Source organism: Diadema antillarum, unplaced genomic scaffold (assembly GCF_040938485.1).
Source record: "Diadema antillarum isolate AM-2024a unplaced genomic scaffold, OU_Dant_1.0 seq00000035_RagTag, whole genome shotgun sequence".
Taxonomy (NCBI): Eukaryota; Metazoa; Echinodermata; class Echinoidea; order Diadematoida; family Diadematidae; genus Diadema; species Diadema antillarum.
The window spans coordinates 886,507-907,368 of NW_027271149.1; the positions used below are offsets into that span (position 1 = coordinate 886,507).

The 20,862-nt window shown below is 40.0% G+C and overlaps 1 protein-coding gene across 1 annotated transcript in view; it reads left to right on the forward strand.

Annotated features, from left to right (window-relative positions):
• LOC139725350 (cyclic AMP-responsive element-binding protein 3-like protein 1) overlaps positions 1 to 20,661 on the forward strand; it is a 55,707-nt gene extending 35,046 nt beyond the window's left edge. The window contains exons 2-9 of the mRNA XM_071636435.1: positions 3,616 to 3,820; positions 5,147 to 5,467; positions 9,745 to 9,935; positions 11,443 to 11,589; positions 13,527 to 13,585; positions 16,014 to 16,179; positions 18,819 to 19,056; positions 19,651 to 20,661. Coding sequence (XP_071492536.1) covers positions 3,616 to 3,820; positions 5,147 to 5,467; positions 9,745 to 9,935; positions 11,443 to 11,589; positions 13,527 to 13,585; positions 16,014 to 16,179; positions 18,819 to 19,056; positions 19,651 to 19,946 — 1,623 coding nt within the window. The 3' untranslated portion in view covers positions 19,947 to 20,661. The remainder of the gene's footprint in view (positions 1 to 3,615; positions 3,821 to 5,146; positions 5,468 to 9,744; positions 9,936 to 11,442; positions 11,590 to 13,526; positions 13,586 to 16,013; positions 16,180 to 18,818; positions 19,057 to 19,650) is intronic.
• Positions 20,662 to 20,862: the final 201 nt, after the last annotated feature.

The following is a 20,862-nucleotide window of genomic DNA, read 5'->3' on the forward strand; positions in this document are numbered from 1 at the left end:
GACTTACTAAAACTATAAAAGAGTTAAATTAAAGAGTCTCACTGTCTTGTTATTTAATGATTGCATTATATTTCAGATGGCTGACATATTATGATTGACAGAATCTAGAGTTATGAATGGGTTTGAGATAAGAAAGAGGCCAAGTGAATAAGTATTCAAAATCTTAATTGGGAGAACCTTCACGATCCACACCTGAATGACTTTAAAAAAAAAACTGATAAGGAAGTCTAAATAAATTTGGCACAAGGTGAAATGATTGTGTGCCATTGACTTCAGTTCACACCTTGATAGTGATGAGCCCTCCAAGGATTTTGATTTGGCCAATATTTATTTGCAATAAATGTTGATTTATTTCCCCACTCAAACGACCCGCACTTGATGATAGTTTACTATAAAGCTGGCTGGTGTTCTTGTATTTGTCTTTGCCGAGTTTGAGAGAGCTGCATTCAGACAAGCTCGTGAATGCTCTCAAAGTTCTTATTCCTCTTGTTTTGAGTTGAGCCTGGCCTCTTGGTTCTTATCAGTACTTTGAATATCAACTCACATTACAATAACTGCATTTACAGGAAGAATAGGTACCAGGTACTCACAAATTCCCCTTTGTCTGCAGTGCAGTAGAACAACTCATCAACTTTTGTTGGTTCAAGACAAAAATGGTACACATTGTGACTTGTTGTGTTGATACCTTGTAATTATTGTACAATTGGTAACACTATTGAACTGAAAGAAATTAGATTGACAAATCTCAGGAGTCAGCTATGACGATGATTGATTCACTAGACTGCCCCAGCATGTTTTCTCTTTTTGTATGACTTCTTGAAAAATTACTTATAATATATTGTCTGTATGGACGGATAAAATGACTGAATATTGTAAGACCATAAGTGTTCAGACACATTTTTATTTTGTGAATTTTGCGACAGTCATCATTCACAAAATTAAAATGCATGTGAAAGTTCTTCTACACACTACATGTTGCGAAAATTTCATGCTGTGAAAATATTTGGCATTCATAGTATTCCTGTCTGATTTGAACAGCTGATTATCAAATGGATCTTGTCTTGAGAGGAGCCATCATTAGGCTCAGAAACTAGGAGTTCTTTTGCTTTTTTGCTTTCTTTGCCTTGTTTCACCATTAACTTTAAGTCCACTGCAGAGAAGAATAGAAATATGGTCAAGGTAAATTATTAGCAGTCTAGTGCAGAGGTTAGAAGTTAACATGCCAGATGAGCCATTCATGAGGAGCTTCTCTTTCTGAGATCATTTAACCATAACTTGGCAAATGTGTGTATTCGTCATGACAATGTCAAGCCAAAATCTTGGTATTGTCACCAAAGCGTGGAAGAGTGCCTCATTTATGTGCCTCACTGATTTGGCTGGTAGACTTGAACCTTGTTTGATGCAACATGCTGCCGTAATTTCTTGCTCAACTAGTTGACCTTATGACATTTCAAATATGACTTGTCATCGAAGGTAGAAAGGGTGATGCGTGATAATTCAGTTTTGAGTTAAGTTGTTGGTGCCTTTTGTGTAGAATGTGTGGGAGCTAGCATGTGTTAAGCGTGTGAATGTTGAACTTTCCACCGTTTTAGTGTCAGTGATAGTTTTTGGCAACACGACAGTTGTTGTGGCTGTTACTAGTGTAGAAGAGCAGCTTTGCTCTGTGGTTGTCAATGGCACGTCTGACCCGACTCTTCGATGGCTTCCTGTGATGTCACGGAGGGCACGCAGCTGGTTCATCTCTCGGCCCGAATTAGACGCATCCTGTCGCAAGATGCTCGCGACATGACTGATGCGATTGAGTTCTGCATTGTGGGCTGTTTGTGACATTATGCCACAATGGCAGTTGACTTTAAAAAGTCTTAAAAATTGTCACCATGGTAGACTTTCTCCATAGGATTTCAGTACTCGGGTTATACACTCATTCTTGTTTGCTGAGGCGGAAACAACTGGATTTGAGCCGAAACTTGCCGCAACTCATGTGACTGACTTTTACAAAAGCAGTCTCTTTAGTTTGAAGTAATTGACTCTATCAGTTCTGGTTATCAATGTCATGGCAGCAGGTTTTAGGCTCGAATTGAAGACTAGTTATAGGGCTAACTTATATTTGTCCCAGGGCATTGCTGTTGAAGAGGGGGGAGGGGGAAGAGGGTAGAGGCCAAGTCAAACAAAGCAGGAAGATAGATGATGTGTAACTTCTTGTCTGCACCTTGTTGCGCAACAGGAGCCAAAATATTTACCTTTGCCATTTGTGATGAATTAGTTTTTCTCTAATTTTGTTAAGAGAATGACACAATATCATTGAGGTCTTCTGTTCTAGCACAAGTAATTTTATGTTAGATATAGAAGAATATAATAACTCTGGAGATGAAGCGATGGTTTATGTTACCGGGTCATCAAACTTCAATGCCATGAAAATCTCTGAGCACTGATATAACCCTTGGGATGAATACCATTCTACAAAAGCAGACCTTGAACAAAGACCTTTTCAACTTTCCCCAAAGTACTGCAATGTGAAAGACATCTTCTTCAGAAGTCTATGAATAGAAAACATGTTGCAAACTTGGATACAAAATATTCTTGGATTTCCAATCTGTTTTGAATTAGAGTGCACAGCTCTCTAGTCCCAGGGAGAAGATGAAAAAAGTAGAATGGAAACTGTTGGTGTAAGGCCCGAATTAAACTGTCATAGCTTTAATGTGTACCTACAATGTCCTCACCATGAACTTTCATCAGGTATGACTGGCTGAATGAACTCCGCAAAAGTAATGTTGACTCTGAATTTGCATGACACTAGAACTCTTCTTGTTTGCAAAACGTGCAGTCCCTCCAGCTCTGACTGTTTCTCTTATCTTACTAAGATAAGGATCAGGGGTACACACCCCAAAAACTGCAGCTGAAGAAAGTCTTCATCAAGCGTGGTGCCACTTTCATCCTTCTCCTTTACCCCCCTTTTTGCAAATTTTGACTTCACCAAGGATTGTAGACTCAAAAGGACTACCTAGCTATACTAGCTGAACAAGCATTCTTTGTTATGAAAGCACACAATGTACAATGTTGCAGTTTCCTTTTCCGGACTGCTTCCTTCTGTAGAGCATCACCCACTGTTGGTATTTTGTGTGATTTCTGATAAATTTGTATGTTTTCTCAGTCATTGTTAATGCTTGTTTTCTGAACAAAAGAATGGTAAGTTTCTGGCTGCCCTGTTGTGTATCTTCATGGTAAAAGGAGAAAAATGTGCCCCAAAATAGACTGAAACTGTGTGTTTGGAGTCTTAAGAATTTTACAGAATGTAACAATGTACAGTATAGGGATATTCTGCAGTGTTTCTTTCTCCCTTCTTTGTTTAGAATTCAGATGAACATTTGTGGATTTATGTATAAAATCATGATTCTATCATTCCATGGATCAAGATAAAAGCGCCTTGTGTCTCATGGTCGCATGATATGACATTCCTTTCTGCTCACTAGTACTGTGTCATACTACAGTGGATACAATGTTTTTTACCAGAATTTAATACTCTTTACTACAAAATATACTTATTGTGTTGTCGTCTGTGATATGAGTTAATAAAGTTTGGTCTTCCATTCTCTCTTATCTATTACCAATGTCCAGCCAATGACTGACCACCTAGAAGGCATCTCGTCTTCATCCAGCTACTACGAGTACGACTACCTGTTCGACGATGACCCCCTCCTGTCCGACAAGATCGTGTGCGGGGATGCCCCATCCTCGCCGTCGCCCCAGATCACCACAGAGCACAGCTACTCCATGATCAGCGAGCCGAGCTCTCCCCTCATGAAGGACATCAAGCAGGAGGGTAGGTTTGCTCTGCAATGGCTCTTACACCTACAAATTGTACATTATAGCTGCTTTCACACACAGCAGTGATCGTTTTGTGCACCACGATGTGAAAATTTGTTTTATTTGCTACCGTTCACACACAAAAAAAAAAGAAAAAAAGAAAGAAACTGAGTCATCTGCAAAGTGAAGTATTATGAATCTCCAGACTGAACAATGACCAAACAATGACCAGAGCATGACCCAGGGCTCCTATAAAGTGTGCGGACCTAGTGCAAGGAGTTGCAGTATGGAATTGAAAGAATCGATGGTTTCTTTGCAAGATTTTCGCATCACGTTGTGTATCGTTTAGAGTTCTGGATTTTTCATGTGTCTACAGGCACAAAGAGGGTTTTTGCATTGGGATGCAAAAATCAATTCTCAAAAACTGCTACCTTTTGGTGTGTGTGAACAGACCTTAAGTTGCCCTGTCATCATCCGAGTTGCTATTTGGCTCAAATGATAAGACTGAGCTAAAATCGTCAGTCCATGACATCAGCTCCTTCAGGGATTCTCCTCTGCTCATTCAGGGATGACAGAAGATGAAATTCTCACCACTCCGCTCAGTAGAAAGGCTACACTTTGTAGATAAAAGGTCATCTTACTTGGATGTAGTTTGTATCCATACTATCTTTTTTTTCCCACATTACCACCAGAGAAGCAAATCAACTTTAAAATTTTTTTTTAATGTGTACGTGACAAGAATTCAGCACAATACTTGTTCTCTTTAATGTGTTTTGTCAATGTAATGTCTCTTATGTGTTTTGTCAATGTATGGGATTTGAAAATTATATACGAGCAGTAACACTTACACTGTATCTAGGGAAATCATAAAATGACAAAACAGTGGCATGTTCTAGCAACATTGTAATGCATGCTATGTAAACACTCAACATTGTAATGCATGCAATGTAAACACTCAATGCCAAGGACACCCTGATTAGTGACGTGCCTTTATATCACAAGTTCATGTGCTTTATCTGTACCTGGAGATAGCTGTCACAGATTAACAAGCATTACATGCATTCGATGGACGACTCACTTCCCACTAATGCATCTATAGTCATGTCATTTCCTGGTTAAAAACAAAAGTGGAGTTCATGGAAGTCAAGCCATGTTTGCAGATTGTAATCCATGTTCGGTCAGTACCCGGTAATTGTTTTTCTCTGTTTGAACGCAACAGTCTCTTAGATGCAGTGTGCTTTGTAGAATGGCATGTTACATATGTAAGCTTGGGAAGAGAACAAAGCTCTCTGAGCGGGACTTAAAATTCCGGCATTTTGGTTTGCATTTTCCTCTCTAGCAGATGATCTGGACAGCAACTTCGACTCTGACGGGCTAGACGAGATGCTCCCGGTATCCCCTGAGAATGACCACCACCTCCCCCTCCTGGGCGGCGATCACCACGGCGACAGCAGCCCCGCCCCGCGCTACATACTGACCACGGATACACTGAGCGGCTCTCAGCCGATCTTGACCGCGACGGCCAATGCCTCGGCGCTGGCCCGCGGCAGCCTTGCAGATTTCAACCTACCCGGACTGTCCACGACCACCCTCCAGCACAAGCACGACGGCTCGAAGCAGATCAAGTTGGAACTCGTCACCACCATGCTGGCTGTTGATAGCGGTAAATACAAAGGACTTTGACCCCTCACAATCACATCATCACAATGCCATCCCATTTTACACAGCATACATGCATCTTGCAGTGAGGGACTTAACCTTGTGAAGTGTAGTGTTTCTTCATTTGGAGTAACATTCTATTGTTCCTGTAGACAGCTGGCCAAACATGACCTAAAACATACCTTGATTTTTTTCACGAGCCTTGAAACCAGTGCTTCAGACGGAGCTGCTAAACATTCACCAATCAAAATCAGCTAGAATCCTAAGAGATATCAAGGAGATGGTTACATGTTGTATGCATCTCAGTAGGCAAAGAATATCTTACCAATCAGGGAGCTACCGTACTGTAAAAACATGATATATTGGCGGCATGAAATTTTCGCGAATTGAAGGCGACGGCCTTTATTGCGGCATGAGATTTTCGCAAATTGCCACTGGCACTCAATGCATATAGTGTAGACACGAACTTTCGCTTGCATTTTAATTTTGCAAAATTCATGAAATTAAATGCAGGTGAACATTCCCTGTTTTACAGTAACCTTCTGATAAAACACCAAAGAGACATTTTATTTTTCAGAAAGAGTTGTCAGGTCCGCTGTGATTGACAGGTCCTCACAATTTGTCAATTTTCATCATATCCTTCTTTTGTTTTGAGCTATTCAGTAGACTTTCCCAAGGTTGTCAGCAAGTGGCATTAGGATCAATTTTTACAGTCACAATGTGTATGGAAGCAGTCTTAAAGTTATTACCTTCAGCTGCCTTTTCTTGCCCATTAAAGCACATTCAAATCATTGCAGACCATATTTACTGAGGGCGACGGATCTTGCCTAGTGTAGGAAGAGGGCAGAGATGTGATCACGATTAGCTAAGAGGCTTTGGGATTTTAGAGTTTTGGTTCGAACTAGAAGAAAATCCCTCTGCGTTATGGCTAATTCTGAAAACTATGTATCATGGTGGGGCTGTAGCTGTTACTGAAAAACAAAAAGTCCTGATTTGATCTTATTTCCCTGTAGATGCATTTGTGTTTTCAAGGTGTGTTTGCCGAGCACAAGGTTGTTATTTTATGGATCATGGAACAGGAATGTTTCTCTGACACAACAAGCTGCTTTTTTCCCCCATATAGTGCATGTCTCTTTCTGCTCTGATATCCCCCCCCCCCCCCCACATTAATAAGTCTCCGATGTGATGGAAAAAAGAAAAGAAGCCCACAGCCTCTATAGAATTTTGAAACCCAGTTTGCCATTGCAGTATGTGCATTGGAGTTGATCCATGTTATTCTATGTGTACACGAAAAGTGTTACATGATGCTTCATGAATACAAACTGCTGAAGGTGAGAATTAAAGGTCGCAAATGCAAAGGAGTGTTCAGAGAAAAGCCCATGTACACTGAAAGCTCCCTGCCTATAATCTGTTACCTCTCAGAATATCTGCCTATTCACGGATAAGGGAAAGCAGATTGATCTTTTCAGTAGTTCCTAGCGAAGACTCGACATTAGTTGTAGTTATTACAATGAAAATGAAATCCAATAGCCAGAGGTCAGACACCTTTTATTTGTGCTTCTAATGTGCTCTGAGGGGTAGCATTGCTTCTTGTAATGCCCTGAACATTCTCACCAAAATTTGTTTGTAGGTTGCATGTGGTGTATGATGATGGAAGCTTTTTCTACTATATGCAGAAATTGCAGGAGAAGTATCACCATTATTAATTAACAATATATCTCAGCCACATATGTTGTCACCAGTCAATAATACTTCTTAAAGGGACTGTACAGTACTGGTTGAAGTGAGGATTCAGGTTTATAACATTCCTAAGTGAGATAATGAGAAAGCTCTAATGAAATATGAAAGAGCATGTAATTTTAAGAAGGATTCAATGTTTATTTGATGAAAATTGGTTTTCAAATGGCTGAGATATCCCAAAAAGTGATAATAATAAAACGCGACAGGCCACACCTTTTATTAGGATCTTTTGTTTCACCTTGTTTTTGAATATCCCAGCCATTTCAAAACCAATTTTCATCAAATAAACTTTTGATACCCCTTAGAATGGCATGCTTTTTGACATCTCATAGAGCGGTTTCTGAATATCTCGCAAAACGTTAAAAGCTGAATCTGCACCTCAACCAGAACTGTACACCCCCTTTAAATGGAGCTTTTGACTTTTGCGATGCAGAAGTTCAAAGGAAAAAGAAAAAACATGCTGTGCACATGCACAAAATTGCCTAAATCAAAATCAGTCTCACTTCATTTGAGTTTGCACTATGCATTCTGTGCCATTTTTGCGTCTGCTCAATTTATGACACAGAGAGTTACTTGACGTACCAGTACTAATCATATGGGGGTGCCATTTTACTTTGTACAGTTTGCGTCCTCACATAATCTAAAGCTACTTTTCAACATGATGCAGGGAGAGAGGAGAATGGTCAACACGATCGTTGTCCAAATGTCCACACCGCAAATCTAAAGGTCCCTAATATCTTAACAGAAGAACCCTCATGTGGTTTAGCAAGTGCTTTACTTTGTATGCAAATGAGCACCGCCACACAAGAAGCATTCACAAAGACTCTGCATTGTTGCCTACATGGTATCTGTGAACCTGGAAAGAAATGTCAGCCAGGATCTCTTCATGGCATAAATTGATAAAGATGGCCAACAGCTGAATTGTAAGAGACGTAGAGTATGGCAGTTATAGACCTTGTCAATCTGTTCCATCTGACGGTTCCTCAAGGAGCGTTGAAGCTCTGTGGGTGCCACCAGTGGTAGAGCAAACCCCGAAAAGGAAACGAGAACAAAGGAAAGAACCATCAGAGCAGCCCACAATTGTTCATGCATGCAGTGTTTGCAGAACCGCATCGGTGCTAGTAAACAATTGACACCTCGTTTGTCTCCCAGAAATGTGCATTTCTTGCTGCATTGAATGTGATCCTATGACGCAAAGGAAAGACTGTAATGAAGTAAATCCATTAGTCAGAAAGAAATTGATACTGCTTTGATAAAACTGACCTCACTTAAATGTGGAAGAGGTATTGTATCTTATAGTCTGGTGCCAGTGTAGCTCAAAATTTATTCATGCTCAAGAAGTTATATCTCATTATCTTCTGTTTTAGTTGTAAAAAATTATCACGTGTATTAAAAGTCAGAGATGAAAAAAGTGAACACTCAGATTTATAAATTCTTCCCAGAGGCTCTCTTCCTTCCCATTTTTAGGGCTGCATGAATTACATGTTAGGGAGAAACCCCAATCTGAAGTAGCACATCAAGAATCTTGTCATCTTTGTTGAGAAACATAAGATCAAACATAGGAAGATGCCAGAAGTCTGCTCCCATAGGCCACCACAGTCTCCCACGGACCATCAAAATGTAGTGCTTGGTTTCTTTCTGGCAGTACTCTTATATTTTTGTGTGTCTAACTTGCCAGACATTTACTTTCAAGAGGTCTGACCTGCTAATAAATGAAGAATGTCGGTCACTGAATTACTACTGGCAAAGGCGACTCTGTCAGAACTTCCTGTTTGTGACATTCAAGCTGTGACTTTCAAATAACATGCAGTGTTATTTGCCCTTTGCCCCAGCTGCATTTGTATGAAAGAGAGGAGGTCTCTGCTCGCTTTCTTCTGATTAATGTCATGCGAAAGACCAATTAAGTCATTAAAAAAATCTGGCATATTCATCAGATTTTTGTGTATTTGTTTATTGTGTGCTATTATTTTCATCCTCATCTTATTAATTTATGTACATTTTTATAAAGTATGATTTTATGTATATTTCTATGAAGAATTGGAGGATTTTTCAATCATTTTTGTTTTGATGAATAGACTGAACTAGTGTACATTTTTACACTTCTGAAAGTATGTTAGTATCATAAATCTAATGCAAACATGGTAAAAAAAATATCTATCTCTATCTAAGAAATTAGTAAGTAAGTCAAGTCCACTTAAAAATCCAGAAACTTCAAAATGGCAAAATGTTGTCTTTCATCCAAGAACTATATGTTCACTGGTACATTTGTACTTCTTGTTCAAATGAGTTAAAGTGTCTTGCCATTTTATTTTGTCACTACACAGGTAAACCATCAATCAAGTGTAGCCATTTGTCAACTTGAATGACTGTGAATATTCTTTTGTCAAGCTCCAATGTAGAGAGATAAACAAAATAACTGCAGATGTACAAGTTGTGAAAGCCACATATTGTGAAAGCTATGAATTGTGACAGCCACAAATTGTGAAAGCTATGAATTGCAAAAGTGATGAATTGTGAAATCTTGTGATATTCTTTGTTCAGGACTGGATAGCAAACTCCAGCTGCCCCCGACACCGCCAGGGAGCACAGCGAGTGACAGCGACGGGGGAGAGAGCCCTCAACGGTCGGGATCCTCCGCACCTTCCTCTCCCCGCGCGCTGCACACCCAGCCCGCCAAGAAACCCATTTGCCACACTCGCACCGTCAGTCCACAACTCTTCACGAACATCCAGGTGAGATTTTTGCGAGGACTAGTTTGGCGTGGGGTTACTGGTCACAGATCACAGGTCACTTGTGCAGTGTACATGGGCAGTGAGTCGATTATTCTTATCTTGCAAAACTCTGTTTAGAGATTTAGACATTCTTTTACTTCCATTTTGACTGTCTGTGGTTAATGTGTTGAATCCATCTTTAAAAAAGAAAGTAGTACTGATAAAGCTGAGTATAATGCTTTTCGTAACCAGTACCTTTATGATGTTGTGTGAAAGCTATGTCTGATCACTTTGAGACGAAAAAGTGGTTTCACTAAGTACTGCAAAAGTCACACACCATAATTTCACAACACCTGTGGACAGTATTTCAGATTTTGTAAGGACTAATATGACTTAGCCAGCATTAAAGGTGTAAAAGGGTTGATGTGCCCATTTTCAGCTGTGCGTGTAGCTGATAAGGTAGAGATTTCTAATTTCATTTCCAAATGCCGTGCTAAATGGCTGACCATGGCGTGCAGTGTAAGATCTGTCAGAGCACAGACCTTCAGGGAGCTAGTTTTGTCGTCTCCGTGAAAAGGCATGGGAACGGGTACAGACGTGCTATGTTTGAGACTCGTAGAGATATTGTGCTGCCAAGATCACGCAATCAATTTCGTAGCTTGGCAGGAAGCTCGTACGCTAGTGTGTGGCCTGCCTCCAAATCAAAGGGTTGCGGAGGAAATGTCTCAATAAGGATTGATAGAAACCGTTTCCTGTTACTGATGGGGGCCTCGGAGGAGCCCGCTCCGTGTATGGGCATGTACTTCATTTGTGTGACAATGATCCTCTGCTATTTGCACGGCAATGGTGCAGGGGCGGGAAAAGTTAGCTGTATGCGAGTGTAATTGTATTAGACAGTGGCAGTGATTTATTGTTGTTTTTTTTTTGGGCAGATGTTTGTTTATTGGGATTAATCATAGCCATTACTGTCGGGTTCACTATAGACTACAAGGTTATAAGGGAATTACATGCCAGGATATTTCTTGTTTTTTGTTTTGTTTTGTTTTGTTTTGTTTTTTTTATTTTGGGGGGGGGGGGTGTTGCATGGTTGTTAGGATATTTTTCTAGCAGGTGAAAGTAATTCATACGCATGAATGACATTTTGTTTGTGCAAAAATGTGTTTCTTATTATCTACCTTGGTTATTAAGCATTTGAAAGAGTTCAACCCCTCGATGATAAATGTATGAAAGGTATTGTATTCATTTTTTTCTCTTCCCATAAACGCAGATAGTGTTCAGTTTTTTGAGAGGTGATTTCTCCAGATCCCTGCATTAATTGGTCGAGGTGATAAAGTAGCTTGGCAAATTCACCTTATCCTGACTTTGGTGGTGGACGTGGAAATCATTTACCGGTATTATAGCCATTGAAAATGAAAACATTAGAACAAACCCTCAAATGTAACAGAACAGAACAGAACATAACACAACAAAACAAGAGGATTTTGAAAGTCTGATGGGTATTCTTATTAATTTTTTTTCTCCTTTGCAGAAATTGCCGCAGTCTGGACCCCTCATCCTAACGGAGGAAGAGAAGCGGACCTTGAAGCAGGAGGGCTACCCGATCCCCACCAAGCTTCCCCTCACCAAGGCGGAGGAGAAGTCGCTCAAGAAAGTGCGAAGGAAGATCAAGAACAAGGTGGGTCGAGGCCAGTGACACATCGCTCAGTGTGTATGGCATGTCATGTCATGTGACCTGCGTCATTTCTATCATTGTCTCACTCACTTTCAGTTTTCTCAAGCTGTTCAGTTGTTTATTATACTTAGTCAAACCTGCCTTAGCAAAACCTGCCTTAGCAACCACCTGTTTACAGTGGCCACCTGTCATATGTAAAGCAACTAAGAAATCCCCCCCCACCCCCAAGAGAAGAGACATGTCAAAGACAGTGTCTCTAATGGCCACCTGTCTATAAAGGCCACTTTTCCTATCACCCTTGGACGGTTGTTGTAGATAGGTTTGACTGTACTGGGGGGGGGGGGGGGGGGGGGGGGGGGGGCAGTAGTACTATAACGCAAGAGTCCCACTTTTGCCATAGGTGTATATTGTACTTCATTGAGATGGAGGCCTCTCGCACCAGATTTTACCTTGAACACTATTGCTGCCAAGGTAGGTAGTCCCCCATAGATAATTATACTAAGCACACCTGGTTCTATAGATACAACAGGTTGATATTGGGTCAGGGTGGGGAAAGTATGCAATGGATTTCTCCGTAAATTATAGAAAGGGACAAGCAATATGAAGTCAAAACAGTCATAATACTGTTATCCTTTTTTTGTATGTTTCTGCTTCAATATTTAGTGATCTGAAATAAACAAGAGACAATTTGCCACATCATATGAAACTTATGTATTGTTCAAGACAGACGGAAAGTATCAGACATACCATATACAATGTATTTTATTATTATTTTCTTAAATGTCAGTAATACTTAGGTGTTTGTTGCCAAGAATAAAATGCTTACTGTATGTTGATTTTTTGGATGGCTCTATTATAGTGTTAAATTTTACTGGATATTTCTTTAATTTGATTTCAATAATTGATTGAATTGGGCTATCTGATTGGAATGCCAAATTCAGTAAGTTCAATTATCACTGAGATCGCAGAACGGTGTTTGTTTGTGGGGTTTTTTTAGTTCTTGTCTGTGAAGTAAGCACAACACACAAAAAAAGTTTTCTTAACAACTTTTTATAATCAAAACTGCTGAAGTAGTCAGTCGCTAATGGTTTGCCTTATGTATAGAAATTTTTGTCTGCACGAGTATTGGTGCACCTGAAAATGTGAATCTATCATCTCTTTTAAGCTCACTTTGTGACATGTTATTATTGGAAAGGGAAGTATTACTATGTGCATTCCAAGTAATGCATGCTGGACAAAATCCTTTTACACCATCGATTGAAGGCCAGTGTGAAATTTAAGCGGAATAGAAGCAGTCTCCAATTTCAGAATGTGATGGGTATCATTGCCCGATGCATTTCAGTGTCACTGTAAAACTCAGGAAGTTTTCATTCCGGGAAGAAAACAGGAAATATGGTCAATCAAGATAGTGTTTCTTTGAAGAAAATTAACTGTGGACTGCATGATCTTACAGACTGTATGTAAAGAGCATAATTTCATTTGAAAAAAAAAAAAAATTGAGTCATGTTTCATACCACTGGCATCTTCTTTGCAGAGCGAGTCAAAATGTAAAGTAATGTGTTTATGGAACTGTGTTTCAGTGGAATGAGGGATGGTTGAAGTTTGAAAGTATCAAAACTTTGAGTAGAAGAGGGTAAAAAGCATAAACGACCCCTGTCTGTCATACCGAATTTTCAGAACTGGAACAGCAAATTTGAAGGAAAAAAAAAACCCTCACATGACCGATTTATATGCCGAAGTGTCAGTGATGTATTAGGATGGGTTTTTTTGTGCCCATTTCTGGTGAAAGAAAACAAAAACCATCATGTGACCAATTGAGTCCTTTTAAGGAAGTTGAACACTTTAACAAGAGTTTTGTGACCTCTTGATAATTCTCAACTTCTCTTCATAGCAGGATTGTTTTGTTTTATTATTTTTTTCTGTGTACAATTTGATGACAGATTTCGGCTCAGGAAAGCAGAAGAAAGAAGAAGGAGTATCTGGAGGCACTGGAAAAAAGGTGAGAAAGAAGAACTGAAAGCGAGAAAAGATTTGTTGTTCAGTGGCCATGTTGGCAGTTGCTCTTGTGAAATGTTGGGTCATGAAGCTCATTCATGAGTTGAAACATGACGGGGGAGGGGGGAGGGAGGAAGTTCATGTACATTCATGTACACGATGACATTTAGGAAGTGATCAATCTTGGACCTATAAACATGAGCAGACGTTTTGCGTGCTGAAAGACCGGGCTAACGTCAGCTGATGCCCTTGTAAGCTTTGGCAGAACAAATATGTCCTCACATCATCACCTGCACGCTCTTTGGGCAAAGACAATTTGGTTTTGTTTTGCTTTTGTTTTTGTTTGCCCCTGGGCCATGTCAGATGTAAGTGGTGGTTCATGCATGAGTTCACCTCCTATACAGACAGTTTTGACTTTCATCCTTTACTTTCACTCTTAATAGTTTTTGACTAATTGACTGATGGTTCAGTTTATCTCAAGGCAGACTTTCAATACAATCCCAAGTGAGAACTTGCCATCTTTGCAAATATCACCATTTTTTTTATGATTAAGGTCAAATCAAGACATTGTCTATCATTCCACACAGTACCATCACAAAAGAATAGTTTTCCTGAACAGAATATGTTGATAGTGTACTCAGATGGTTGAATTCATGGTGGATTAGATAGATTTGATTATAGCATGCTATGCTGCAGACAAGTCACAATATCGAAATTTGAGATATTTCAAACTGTTTTGTCTCAAAGGCTGTCAAAATGAATGCAGGGAAGTGGGTCAGTGCGCAGTTAGTGACTTTACCTTCATTCAAGTAATCAGAACAATTATATTCAAGTTCTGTTTTAATGACTTTAAGTGTGTGGCATTTCTAAACTCAGTTCAGGGAATTTAAAAAAAGTGTGTGGAGGTAAATTCCATCTCATTGTTGCAATGTCAGACTTACAGACTTGAATACTGTAAAAGTGGATATTTTTGCACGACTAATTTTTCGCGCTCGGCCAGGCAAGAAGAGTTTCACGTGTTTTTAATTCCACGGAATCAAGACATCAACTACTGGAACATATGGGCAGCAAAAATATTCGCATGCTTTCGTTTTTGCGCTAGTTTCTGGTAGCGCGAAATGCGCAAGAATTTCAACTCCGAAAAAATTTCCACTTTTATAGTATGCTATTCAGTGTAGACAGTATATATGTATGTACTGTAAGTAAAATTATGCATTGGGCTTTGGTTGATAAAGTACAGTTGTATGACCGCAGAGAGTTGATGTTAACTTTCCAGTCTGATGTCTGTTAGTGTTGGCATGGACAAAGATAACTTCTAAAGTTTATCATTTCATCAATAAGCTTCATAGTGTATTCCCTGCCAACATCATTTGATGGCCATTGTCTGGGTCCTGTGACAATGGCATTTGTGGAAACTTGAACTAAATTTGGAAGTCTGTACAGTCACATGTTGACAGCTATCATACCCTGTTCTATCAGTGGGTGTCTCAATTGGTGATAAACCGAGCACATGTGATGATTTCCTGTGGCTGTTTGTGGTGGTAGCCTTCGAGAACACATCGCATGCTGTGCTGTTCATTGGCACCTCCTGTTCGTGGCAGTTTGAAGCGTGACAGTCATCAGTCAAGGTTACAGAATAATGTGCCGATATTCAGAGATGTGATGCAAGCCCTGTTAAAGTCATGCCCTACCCTGGCTATGTATTCCTGGACTTTCAGTGCTAAAGCCATACCAGTCACACAAATGGCAACTTAGTGTCTTATGCTAACAGCAAAGTGATATTTAAAATTGTGAACGATACTTGTATATGCCACTGTTTTTATAGTTTTTTAGTGCTATGTGGAAATTTTGCTCTGAACATTCTGATCTCATTAATGCTAATGCTCTCCATAATGTGGCAAACATGTGCAAAGGGCTCCCAAAATCTACTCTATGTTTACCAAGAATTGTAAAGGAGCAGTGTGGCGCCTAATGAAATGACATCTAAATGATGCCTATTAATTTTCCTTTTCCACCCCAATCATCTTCTTCTCACCCTCTAAATCTTCCTCCTCTTCCTCCTCTTCCTCTTCCTCCTCCTCCTCCTCTTCCTCTTCCTCCTCCTCTTCCTCCTCCTCTTCCTCCTCCTCCTCCTCCTCCTCCTCCTCCTCTTCCTCCTCTTTCTGCTCCTCTCCTCCTCCTCCTGCTCCTCCTCTTCCTCCTCCTCTTCTCCTCCTCTTCCTCCTCTTTCTGCTCCTCCTCCTCCTCCTGCTCCTCCTGCTCCTGCTCCTCCTCCTCCTCCTCTTCCTCCTCCTCCTCCTCCTCCTCTTCCTCCTCCTCTTCCTCCTCCTCTTCCTCCTCCTCTTCCTCCTCCTCCTGCTCCTCCTTCTGCTCCTCCTCCTCCTCCTACTCCTCCTGCTCCTCCTGCTCCTCCTCCTCCTTCTCCCTACCAGGATGGACAGCTACACCCATGAGAATACGGAGCTGAGGAAGAAAGTGGAGAGCCTGGAGACCACCAACCAGTCTCTCCTGACTCAGCTGACCAAGCTCCAGTCCATCGTCAACAAGGTCACCAAGCCTATCAAGGCCAGCTCCACACAGACAGGAACGTGCCTCATGGTGAGTTTGGAGACCATCCGGCAGAGTTTTGTCTTGTAATCCGTGTCCTCTCAATTGCAGCAAGCCATAATCTCTGGTTCCTCAAGAGATATGTAATCATTATCCTCACCATCACAACATCAGTCACCTTGCTAATTACCAAGAACCTTTTTTTCCTCTCATATTGCTACACCTTTCATATGCTATGGGTAGCACCCTGCTGAACACAGATGAGGATCATTTATTTCAATTACAATATTACGTTTCACCTTCTCTCATTCTGAAACACAAATGCTATTTTGTAAGCACATTAACGACATATATCTTCTCCTGTGATTACTATAAAGCAATGAAGGACTATAGCTAAAGAAATCACTCATGAAATGTTAGTGTCTTGAAGAAAAAAGACAACAAAACAAAAATCACACAAAATTTGCAAAGAGAAACAAACTCATAAACAAATCTAATTTTCAAGAAAGTACAATTAGAAGCTCATCAATGTGCCGTCCATCCAAAGTAATCATTTGCTTGCTAACCTATGAATGGCTCCAAACTAAGACATATTTTCATGCATCTAATTCATTCATATCTATGATATTGATTTAAAAAAAAATTAATCAAAGCGGAGACTTTAATTCCTGTTCCGGACAATGAGTGTTATCCACGCCATCGAAGGGGAAAATTTGATAATAGGGAAAAAAAATTGGTGTGATATATACAGGTAGCTAATCTACACTTCATGTACCCAATGTTTAAAATAGTGAAGAAATAGTTGTATGAAAATGCATGTATGTGTGAGTTCAAATAAGTTCCATATGGTGATTGCAGTGTCCATGTGTGTCTAGATAAGCAGTGCTTGTTGCCAAATACTTTTTTTTTGTTTGAAGTGTCTGCTGTTAATGTTTACTGTTTCTAACAAGTTTGTGATTCTTGTGCCTACTTTGCTTTAAGAAATCAATATGAAAATTTGTTTCTTTGTTTTGTGTAAATGAGTTCCTATTGATTACATGCTCATGAAACGAAGTTATGATTCTGATTTTGCCTGTAATGATAAAGGCATTACACAATTGTTGCACTTTGTGTAAGCTCTAATGTACATGTTTGTCTATTGCATTTATGCATTGTTGTTTTAGGAATACAGTAGTTTAGTGATAAATGCCCCTGATAAGACCAGTTGATATATTATATATATTTTTCTCTACTGCATAACAAGATGATGTCATGACAAGATGATGAAGCAACTAGTGAAAGTTCTGGCAGAAAGTTTCCCATGCCATTTCTGACCTCCAGATTCTATTTGCTGTAGAGAGTTCAGCTCGTGTTTGTAAACCTGTGATAATTGTCATGTGATCATAACACCTATCCTGTAGGTCACAGAGAGATATGAGGTCACCCATGGTGTTTTTGTGACATTCAGCTGTCTTTGAGGCATTGTTCCCCACTAAAAGAAAGAGGAAATGACAAAAGGACTTTAACTAAGTATATGTTTTCCCATTGACAGCTGCAACTTTGAGCCCTTAATTAGTTTTTTTTTTTTGGTGGAGACTGCTTTAGAAGAAGAGACCCAGGCTGCAAACAAATTCGGGTTTTGAAGTAGACCGAGTTTAACTAACCTTCGTATCCACGAGAAAGTTTAAGACAAGTAAATCATCGTGATTTTTGCTTTGGCAAGTCATTTTTGTCATGTTGTCTACCTGTGTACATGTTAGCTCTCATCAATGGCCATTGCACACAAGAATCTCATGCACACTAACTATCAGCTGCCTCACTGTATTCACTCAGGACTTCCTGTTTGCATTTCTTTGATGTTTTTGATTTGTCGTGTATGATTTACCATTGCGATTATTATGGTTTTCCATCCATGTTTTGCCGTCTACTTTGCGTTCCCCTTCCATGCCTGTCTGTATCTTTTATTATTTGTTCACCCCACCTCCATGGTCACCACCATCCTGCCTGCATATTTATGATCTGCTCCCGCACCCCGCCCTCCCATGTCAGGCGACTAGCGAGTCACGCCACGGACAGAGACAGTGCAATATGCGCCGTTGGAGATGATGAAGAGTGCCCCCTTGTGGGCATTTAATGTGCAATCAACATTGTAGACGCTTTGACAAGGCACAGGTGGGGATTCACTCGGCAAAAACATATGAGACCAAAATCATCTATGCATTCTGACAATTTTTTTATTACCGTAGTCACATACATTAGTAGACAGTTCTCACAACATTTCATAATCTAGTTATTCAACAGATCTTCCAATGAATTATTTTAGACCTCATGGCCCTATTATTATGCAAAAATAAGTATCCTAAAGATTTGCATCTCTCTTATTTATGATTTACTTTTTAAGACCAGTAAAACACATGACTGCAATTATCATGTCAATTGAGAAGCAGATAGGAGCTTTCATTGGTTAAAAGGCCAATGGATCTAGAACCTTCTACGGCTCAACTGATGATGTTGTTTCATAGATTTTTGTGGTGAACCATACTTTTGCCTTGTCATAGAAAAAAAAACACCAAGATTTTTAAACTTTAAAAAAAATTGGTCCCATTTGTAGAAATGTATTTCACCTAAGGATGTATTTCTCCCAGTGTCAGTATCTTTATAGATGAAAAATGCTTTAAATCATGTTGCCCTTTTCTCTCTTTATTTTCCAGGTCTTAGTTTTATGTTTTGCTGTCTTCCTTGGATCATGGACACCACACTCCTTCCTGAGTAGCCGACAACATCTTCCCAAGCTCTTCTCTTCAGCCCCTGCTTTCCCCAACAACGAGATCCCTCACCCCTTCTTCGGTCCCTTTGGTGACGATCAGTACTCCGCATCTGCATCTGCTTCTGGTAACCACGACGACCCCAACCATAATGCTGACGAGGATCCCTACACCACATACTCTAGTAAGGCATTGCCGTTTTTATTTGTCATCAATAACTTGTTTTAAATTTTGTTTTTGGAAAAAAAGAAGACGATAGCAACTTAATCACTTTCATTTGCACCTCGTTCATATTTGTAAGTTTCTGTACAATGTACAATTGTATGTCATGAAATTAGATGGATGTTGTGTTGATTAATTTTGTTGATTAAGTTTGTTAAAAAGGGATATATACAAATGCCCAATTTTACAAAATGCCATTGTAGTAACGATATGATATATCAAATCTTACTCTGTCTTGATATAACTTGTTTCTTGGTATCTAGCTACAAATAGCAATTCTATATTATATAAATTTTTTATTTGGGTTTTCATTCACAAGAATATCAGTTAAAAGAACTTTGCTGTACCTAACTGAAGTGGCTAAAACACTTAATATGCACTTTGTAAGGTGATAGATATCTATTTTCATGTATGCTGAACACTGCCAAAGATGGTAAAAATTCATGCACAAATTCTCAACAGTCCAAAGTAACAAGTTTTACCTTTTACCATGGCATCCACATTTGTGATTCGACTCCCCTGAAATAAAGTGCCCGGTTTCTCTCCCCTTGTACAGTGCGTTCATCTCGCACTCTCCTCTCGTACCAAGAGGAAGAGGAAGTCCTTGCCAGCCTTGGTCTACGTTACCACGACAACGAGGATGAGGCAGCCCTGCTGGCAGACATCGCCCCGGACATCTCGAGCCTGACCGGAGCCAAGATGGCCGCCATGCTGGGAGGCCAGGGACCAGACGCGGCTGGCCTGGAAAGCGACGAGGAGGCCAATTACGACGCCTACATGCACCCCGACATGGAAGCCAAAATCATTCCCGTCGACACCATGGCCCTGATAAATCGCTCCTCCAACAAGTGAAGAGAATCCGTGGCAACAGCTTCCGCACAAGATATCTAGGTGCTTTTAATAAAGACCCAAGAACAGAAATTAACGTTTATAAAGACCATTCCTCTGTTTAAAGCTATTTTTAAAGCTGTATAAGCATGCTCTGTAAGACCATTGCAGTGAAACAATCTTTCACTTTTTCGGCAAAGTTGCTAGCTTTTTTTTTCTGTCTTAAAAGGACCTTGTGTGAGATGACTTTTTGGCAATGCACTTGAACTTCTGACCTTGGGTGGCTAGAAAATGCATTTTTTTTTTAACTTTCCATTTGTACAACCTGGTTTGAAGCATATCAGCCAGTGGTATTGGGTCATTTGCATGTCTGAATTTGGTTTTCTCAAACCTCGTTGGTGTTAGCTTTCCCCCGTCAATCTCGTCCATCGTGTTGACCATAAGAACTCGCGCACTGTTGAAATGTTGTATGAGAGACCCCATACTTGGCAAAATGCACCAATTTGCGCGATGTTGTGTGCTGCAGCCTGAAGTTTTAGTAAGATGTGGCACACTCGGCGATGAAATGTGTATTGGGTAACATGCTGTGTTTGACACTTCCCATCACATGACATTCCTTTCAAAAATTGGGCGATATAAAACATGGTTGTATGTTCCCTTATAAAGTTCTGTTTGGCTGGATTTGTCATCTTGTCATATCAACAGATAATTACCTCTCCCCATGTAAAAAAAAAGAAAAAAGAAACAAAACAAATGTAGTGCACTAACAATCCTGTCACTTGCAGATCGTGGTTGAGTGGGGTTGTGATAACATGACCCAATTGCCAAATCTTTGCGTGCCTTAAAAACATGCCAAGCTGCTTTCTATGTATGTGAGCATTGCTGCTGGCAGACACTCACTGTCTGCCTGTTTGATTGTGCTTGCCATGCGTTGAGCTGT